The sequence below is a fragment of the Orycteropus afer genome, unplaced genomic scaffold (assembly GCF_000298275.1).
Source record: "Orycteropus afer afer isolate SDZICR_OR568_19922 unplaced genomic scaffold, OryAfe1.0 scaffold00097, whole genome shotgun sequence".
NCBI classification, from domain to species: Eukaryota; Metazoa; Chordata; class Mammalia; order Tubulidentata; family Orycteropodidae; genus Orycteropus; species Orycteropus afer.
This window is the reverse complement of record NW_006921684.1, coordinates 7,335,369-7,344,311: the sequence shown is the minus strand read 5'-3', so window position 1 is coordinate 7,344,311 and position 8,943 is coordinate 7,335,369. Positions and strand designations below refer to the sequence as shown.

At 37.5% G+C, this 8,943-nt stretch overlaps 1 protein-coding gene across 1 annotated transcript in view; it reads left to right on the top strand.

Annotated features, from left to right (window-relative positions):
- WIF1 (WNT inhibitory factor 1) overlaps positions 1–8,943 on the top strand; it is a 109,356-nt gene that overhangs the window by 65,448 nt on the left and 34,965 nt on the right. Inside the window, exon 3 of the mRNA XM_007942742.2 lies at positions 2,427–2,535. Within this exon, the coding sequence (XP_007940933.1) occupies positions 2,427–2,535 (109 nt within the window). The remainder of the gene's footprint in view (positions 1–2,426; positions 2,536–8,943) is intronic.

Below are 8,943 nucleotides of genomic sequence, written 5' to 3'. Positions count from 1 at the left end.
AATTTTTTCTTCAGTTCTTTCAGTTTGAGAAATTCTGAGCGTGTTCTTCCTTTTTGGTTTTCAGACTCAGGTCTTTGCAAATTTCATTATAGTAATTGGCTTTGTCTACTCGAGCTGCTCTTTGAAATCTTCTGTTCAGCTCTTTTACCTTTTCAAATGATAACTATTCACTATTTAGTATTTGAAGTAATACAGTATTTGAAGTAATATAACCACTAAAATTTTCAGTTTCACAGTCTTTGCACACTATACACTAAGTTCTTTTCCATCCTTTCCTTTTATGGAAATATAAGTGCTTAGAATTAATATAAGTGTTTAGAATAAGTCTTGGGACATGGTATACATTACATGAGTGTTTGCTATTTTATTACTGCTTGTTTTTACTTTACTTGGTAACAGAAATAATTCCAAAGTTATTAATTACAAGGGAATCCAGCACTAAATCCTTTCTAATGCAAACTAAAATATGTTTTAGAGCAAATCAGTAGATGACAAACACTATCCTGTGAAGTATAGAAGAAAGCACAACTGATAGAACTCACTTAAATTGCCTGGATTTTTGAAAACCAGAAGCCTGTCAGTTCACACCCACCAGCCACTCCTCAGAAGGAAGATGGGGCAATCTACTTCTGTAGTGATACTGCCTCAGAAACCCAAGGAGGGGTCGCAATGAGTTGGGCCTGACTTGCCATCACGTAACAACAACAACGCTTTTCATAGTTGCTAGTTTGCTTGTAGTCACAGAGATAAAGTTCCCTCTTTGGAAGGAATTCATTCCAAATTGAATTGCCTTTCCTGATGGCACTCTTTCCATCAGACTTCTTTCAATCCTCTGCCTTGCTTTAGGCAGGGTAGGAATTACCTGTCTTATGATCCTTGATCCTTGGGGCCCACCTAGTGAATGAATTTACTAAATTCATACAATTCTATTACTCACCCAGGACACTGTTAACATTGGAAATACTGCCACCACTCAGAGAAGGGGCTTCAGTGGGAATTTGGTCAATGAAGGAGCTCCTTTTGGCCTAGTGAGACCACGAAGCATTTTTCAACTCACTGCAATGTAGGCAATGTCCCCATACCAGCTGAGGTTAAGCTTCTCATTATTATTCTCATATAAAATTCTTAACACTGTACACAAGGAGCCCTGATAGTGCAGTGGTTATATGCTTGGCTGCTAACTACAAGGTCAGTAGTTCAAACTCACCAGCTGCTCCACAGGAGAGAGATGTGGCAGTTTGCTTCCCTAGAAACTACAGGCTTGGAAATCCTATGGGGCAGTTCTATTCTGTCCCAGAGGGTTGCTATGGGTCAAATAATGTTTTTATGTGTATTTTTTATTTATTTATTTTTCTTTTTTTTGAAACAAGAAAGTTGTTCAAATGTCTATCACGTAGTTCTTAATATCTTCCATGCTGGAAAGTAAATTTTATGCTGCATGTAAGAAAATCTCATGTTCTTTTTCTAATCTTCTTCTAACCCATAATTTTTTACATAATCTATCCAAATTCTGAATATTTCTACACATATCTGCAGAACCACTCAAGTTGCCTCTGATTTTAGTATTTGTTCTATGTATTGTTTTTATTTCCAAGCAATAATATATTGTCTCCATAAAACTGTTAAATAATTAGTTGAGAATCAGTTAAGCACCAATGCTGTACAGTGAGAGAATGCGTCACTACTTTCAGTGTTTTATGGCTGTTTGAGTAGCAGGAATCATTTTCTCAACTAAAGACTTAGTGGGAAAATGAAAATATTTACAGTGTAAAGTTTTATAGCTTGTCATATTGAAGTAGTGGCTTTTGCATTTTTAGACCTTTTTTCTCCATAATTGAGACTTTTAATATAAACCTTTCAAAGAGAATGAGACAGAAAAAGAAATGCTAACAGCAAACTCCTTACATTTTGAACTTTAATATTTTCCTTTTGCCATTAGGTTGCTGTTTTCATTATCCTATTTATTGCAGCTCTCCAAATTCTGATTAAAAAAAAAAAAAAAAAACTGATTTCAGATTTGAAAGAAATTAAAGAATGCCCCCGGAAGCTGAGATGAACTTCCTAGGGACTAGGTGAAGACTGTTTTGACATCACTTGTTTCCTTGAGAGCATTTTGTTCTCGGTCTTTTTAGGAAACAGCAACTAAATAATAGCATTTAAGCTAAAAGGCTACATTTTGTGGATATTTTGGATAAATATGTGTAATGATCTTAGAGGATCACTTCTTTCCAAACAGAGGTTCTAATTCTACCATTTTAAAACATAGACGATAGACCAACACATCTTAGACGTCATGTGCTCTAGCGTTCCCATAGTGAAAGCTATCACTCCCATCAGACAGATGATGAGTTGAGAAGTGCTTCTCACTCTCTGTGGTTCCCCATGACACTAATTACCAATGATTTTTTTTTTTTTTTTTTTTGTAGGCAGAATACTTCTATGAATTCCTGTCCCTGCGCTCCTTGGATAAAGGCATAATGGCAGACCCAACTGTCAATGTCCCTCTGCTGGGGACAGTCCCACACAAGGCATCAGGTGGGTGGTCTTCTTCTTGGGGAAAAGTTTACACTTACAACTTAACAGTTGTAAGAAAAATATTTAAGATCCAGATGTCATCCATCAGAGGGTTTATGGAAACTTTCCCCGAATAAATCTTTGATTTTAAGGCAGCCTAGTTGTTATATCTATACATCCTCAGGGCAAAAGATTATGACAGGAGTGAAGAAATGATAGTTTCATAGTTTCCTAAAAACTCAGGACCGCCCTAACCTACACACGGTTCATACATGCTTCTCAATATATAAAGTTGGCCAATAAGTGTGGATTAATGTAGTGCACATAAATGTGGTAAAGATGCACAGTGATTGGGGCAGATAGAATAAGACAAGAAAAAGTTCTCCAAAATAAGCCTTTTATTAAATAGGAATCTGAAGGAAAAGAGAGACGAGGAAAAGGGTTCATCTTTTCAGATCTAATACTTCTTTGCTAAGAAAATAGTTGTTGTTGTTATGTGCTGTCAAGTCAGACCTGACTCATAGCGACCCCTCCTTGGGTTTCCGAGGCAATATCACTACGGAAGTAGATTGCCTCATCTTCCTTCCGAGGAGTAGCTGGTGGGTTTGAACCACTAGCCTTCTGGTTAGCAGTCAAGTGCCTTAGGTGTAGTACATGATATTTATTTAAAGCTTCTCAGTTTACAAAATACTCATGTGTTATCTAATTTGAGTACTTGGAGAAAGTCAAGGCCAGACTTATAACTCCATTTTACAAAATAAAAAGTTAACATTTATGAGGTTTAACTAACTTGCACAAAGTCATATATTAGTAGTTAACAGTGGAGCTAAGACCTAGGGCCCAGTTTTGGAGATCCTGCATACAGTGGGAGGAAAAACGTGGAACAAAATCCAAAAACACAATAATAATCAGAGTTACTGGTCGGATCGAGTCTGGTGGGATCCCCGAGACTATTGCCCTGGAATACACATCGGGTCTGGGATAAAACTCACTCCCAAAGGCTAGCTCTCAGCCCAACAGTAAATAAGACTTGCAAGCAGAACACTCAACTCAGGGCAATGCACCCCCTCTACTCTACAGAGATACATCCCTTTGAGCAATCAGCCATGGGGCACCTGAGGGGCAACATTAACACGGAAGGAAAAGCAGGGCACACAGGAGTGCATAACTACGAAGGGCATGGGGAGGAGGGGGTTACTGGGAAGGGAGAGGAGGAGAGTGGGTTAGGGTTGGGAAAGGTAATTGGGGTGTGAAACCAAACGTACACAAAATGTTGAATGTAAAACAAATTCTGCTCTGTAAATCTGCACCTAAAGCACAGTTAAAAAAAAGACTTAGGGCCCAGTTTTTCTAACTTTTAGCAAAATAAACAAAGTACCTGTGCTAACATGTTCATATATTTCTTTCTAGTCTTTTTTAAAATGAGTATGTATTCTTTTTTACACAATTGGGATAATATTGCATATTTGATTTTGCATCATGATTTAATTTTTGCTTTTAGGATTTTAACTTGAGTATTTTCCCATGTCATTATGGATTCTTTCAAAAATCATTTTTAATGACTTTACTGAATATACTGTAATTTATTTACCCATTCCCTGTTGTTTGTTACTTTGGTTGTTTTCAGAATTTGCATACTAGGAATAACATATGATTAGCATCCTTTTAAAACTGATAGATGGTAATTTCCATAAGGGCAGGAGCCATATTTCTCTTATTCACGTGACTCCCAACACAAATCCAGCACAGAGCAGATGCTCAGAAAATACTCCTTGGATTAATGTCTGTTCCAAAATCTTCATGCTCATCTCATTGTTTTGTTAAGATACGTTCTTAGAAGTAGAATTATTGTGTCAAAGGGTAAACTATGAACATTTTAAAAACGCTTAGAACAAATTGCCAAAATGCCAAAATTACTTTCCACAAAGATTGTACCAGTTTGTAACTTGGCTAGCAGTGTGGGAGAGTGCCTGGCTCACTGTAACCTCATCGCCTTAGGATATTAACCACATTAAGCACCTTGCTGATTTAAAAAATGAAAAGTGGTTTCTAGCACTCTTTTAATTTGATTTTTTAAAATTACTTTTGAGGCAGGACTTATCTTCTTGTATCTATTAGCCAATGTAAAATGTCTATGTCTTGTGCTCATTTTTATATTGATTTGAGATAATAATGTTCTTCCTATTAATTTTCAAAGCTCTCTGCATTAAGTATATTTACCCTTTATTGCCGCATTATAATTTACCTATATACTGCCTAAGGCATTTGACTGCTAACCAGACGGCTGGTGGTTCAAACCTACCAGCCACTCCTTGGAAGGAAGGTTGGGCAATCTACTTCCATAGTGATACTGCCTCGGAAACCCAAGGAGGGTTTGCTATGAGTCAGATCTGACTTGATAGCAGTGAGTTTGGTTTTGGTTTGGTATACATAATATATCTTTTTTTCTTTCTTTTGGCTATGCAGAGGTTTTAAAATTCTATGTAGACAAACCTGTTTATTCCTTTGTAATTTTTTCCTGTTACTTATGTTTGGAAATTTCTTCCTATTCCAAAGAGTAGTTAAGTGATAACTTACATATGATACTAGTATTTTATGAAAGTTTATTTTGGCAATCATATGAGGTGGGGTTCTAACTGGAATTATTTTTTCCAAGTCATCAGTTTTTCCAATGTGAGAGTTGAATTCATTCTCCTTCCTCATTGATTCAAAATATGCCCTTTGTCTCACATTAAGATCTTCTACACAAAGAGTTTGTTTTAGAGTTTACTCTTTGTTCTACCATGGTGATATTTTGTATGCTTATGATATTTTAAAATAATGGGTAGCAAAATCCTGCCTCTTTTTTCAAAATAATTTTAGTCTTATTCTTCTAGAGGAATGTTAGAATAATTTTGTCAGATGACAGATGAAAATCCCATTAAGAGCTAATAAAATGATGAGGAAATCTGATACCTTTTCAAAGGCCATTTCTGGGTGTGGTTATGTACTGCTTCCAATGGATCTGTGATGCCATTTCCCAGCACTGCAGTAATTGGGGAGCATATAACCCAGGGTCTCTCTAGTTTCCTGGCATAAATTCCAATATGGATACAGACAGGAGTGTGTCTTGAGTTCCTCTTGAGTCACTCCAGTGCTTTAGGAGTGGCCAGCAGCCATTCCATGGGATTTATTTCTCACCTAGATGGGTTTGGGCCCTAGGAAGCCTCTATGAAGGAATGAGGCTTTGGGTTCTGAAGATTCATTGGCCTGAGAATTGTAGTCCTAAGGAACACATGGATATCCTGATTCCACTCCTGTTGCATCCTAGGACTTTACTACCTCATGGAGATAACAAAAGAAAAAGAAAGACACTTCAGCCACTAAGTTTTGAAATATGACCATGGCTCAGCCTCATGCCATTTCATATGGTGTTCCTTTTCAGTGGAAGATTATTTCCTATAAAAATTCCCTCTCAGAAATCCACATACAAATGGGATTTTACTATATGCCTACTGTTATGTGTTTTGCTTTTTCCACTTATCTCTAGTATCTTCTCATATCAGCACATCAGATCCTCTCCACTCTTTTTTAATGCCTGCATGGTATTCCATGGGAAAGCGATTCTATGATATTTAAAAATTCTGCTCCCCCTCCTCCTGAAAAAAAATGTTTCCTTTCAGGTCTAAACATCCTTCATTTCTAAGAAAATAATACAAAAAAAAAAAAAAAAAACCACCACCTCACTGACCTCACTGCTATCTAGTCACTTTGATTCACAGTCTCACAGTGACCCCTTCTTGGGTTTCCAAACAGGTATCTCTACAGAAGTAGATTGCCCAATCTTCTTTCCAAGGAGTGGCTGGTGGGTTTGAACCACCAGCCTTCTGATAGCAGTCAAATGACTTAGGCACTACGCTACCAGAGTAATTGATACTAGTTTTAGAGCTTCTCAGCTTACAAAATGCTTATACATTATCATTTTAGAAGTGATTAGGAATAAGTAATAACCTATCTCTCTATTTCCATTTTATATTTTTGAATTTTTTTCCTTAGAGGAAAAATGGATGATGTTGAATAGTAAGTGGATAATGATTAAAAAGAAGTCGTTTCTGGGACCAGGTGAAGTGCATGAACAACACACAAATACACACACTCTCACACATACTTTACATGTACAACCCACCCCGCCCCCACACATACAGCTTTTTGGAGGCAGATGTAGGAGTTCTTTGCAGAAATGCAGGTGCAAGAAGTTTATGGGCACTTTAGCCCATTGCCGGGTGGATATTCATTGGCCTCATTAACCCAGTCCCCATAGTAGAAGTATGTGAAAGTACCTTGAATTATTAAAAAGTAACCAAATCAATGTGTTTGTGCTCCCAAGCATCCAGTTAACTTTCTTATTTTGCTGGGCTGCTTTATACCCCAAGCTGCTAAATTGTTCTTTTATCTCTTACTCCTATGCCTAAACATTGCATGAGAAAAAGAAAAAAAACAACAAAACTCTTGATCTTTAACAGTTATGAAGTGCCTGCCTTCTGGCATCTAAAGAGAACAAAAACAGGAAATACAAACTGCAGGGTGGTTTCAGTAAAATTACTGAGTTGTATAACAACAACAAAAAAAAACTATTTTCTATAAAGCCTGGGCTTTTGCCTCTTTGAACTCTAGATGTGTCTGTCATACCATGAAACCAAAGGAGCAGTGGGATTTCCCAACTAAGACATTTAGGAATTTCATGTCTAGAAATTTTAAGATAGGTGCTAATACTACAGGGACCATCTTCTTCTTGGTGACCCCAGTTCCTAGCCCAGTGTGAAGCTAAGAGGAGGGCTGAGTATATTTGCTGAGAGAATGAATGGCTGTCAGTTCAGCTTAGAGCACTGATGAATAGGTGTGTTGGATAATTTATAATCCTGAAACAGTTGATAATCATGATGCTCTCTCGTCTACTTTTCTCAGCTCTTCTTTGGGTGTTTGGTCAGCCTCTGCCTGACCAGAGGCTGAGGCTGTTTGGGACGATGGTCTTGTCAGGGTGGAGAAGGCCTTCAGTTAGAATAAGTTCACTATTTACTTCTGCATAAGAGAATGAAATCAATTGTACATGAATGCTATGTGAGATATGTTCAATCTGCTTTAGTTTTTCTGAGTTGTTTTAATTCACCTTAGTTTCAGTTTAGACTATATAGCCTAGACTGAGTTGGAATTCACAACATCTGTCCTAATGTCATCTAGCTTTTGGTGAAAGTGGTTCTCTCATATGCTTATAGTTGCAAGAGCACAATATGGCTTTTCACATTCCTATTGCTCCTTGGAAGTGGAAAATCTGCTTTTTCTGCCTTTGATGTCTCTTTCTTTGTGCATATGTGTTTCTGAGTGCATGTTCCTAATATTTTGGGTATTCTCTATGTCTCCAGCTATCTCTAGTGAATTTCTGCCCCTCCCTGTGTATCTGTTCATGTGTATGTATGTGCCTGTGTGTGTAAGGGAAGTGAGTCTATTTCCCACAACATATATCTTTGCATCTCTCAGATTAATGTAAGTGTCTAGTGCTTGGCTGCAACCAAAAGGTTGTCAGTTTGAGTCTATCCTGAAGTGCCTTGGAAGAAAGGCTTGGCAAATGACGTCTGAAAAATTGGCCATTGAAAACCCTATGGAGCACAGTTCTACTCTGATATATATGGGGTCACCATGAATCAGAATCGATTCAATAGCAACTGGAAAGAAAAAAACGTTTGTGACAGACAATATGCTAGGTGCTAGGTGCTGGGAATACACAAATAAATAAGATATGGTTTTTGCCTTTGAAAATCTCAAAGGATGAAACAGATGCAGAAACTTTATATAAGAAACAAAATCATATAGAGGTATTTTTGGAATATATAAGTGAAATGATTTAGGCAGGGAGCATAAAGGAAAGCTACCAAGAGTATTCAAAGAGCAGCTCAAGCAGACAAAAGCAATTACTATAATGAAATGTGCTAAGACCTGGAGTTTGAAAACCAAAAGGGATGAACACGCTCAGCATTTCTCAAGCTGAAAGAATTGAAGAAAAAATTTAAGCCTTGAGTTGCAATATTGAGAGATTCTATGGGCAAAGTATTGAATGATGCAGGAAACATCAAGAGAAGATGGCAGGAATACACAGAATCACTGTACCAAAAGGAAATGGTCGATCTGCATCCATTTCAGGAAGTGGCATATGATCTAGAACCAACAGTACTGAAGGAGGAGGTCAAAGCTGCAATAAAAGAATTGGCGAAGAACAAGGTTCCAGGAATTGATGGCATACCCATTGAGATATTTCAACAAATGGATGCCCCATTGGAGGCACTCACTCGGTTATGCCAAGAGATTTGGAAGACAGCTACCTTGCCAACGGACTGGAAGAGATCCATATTTGTACCCATTCCAAAGAAAGGTGATCCCACAGAATGTGGAAATTAT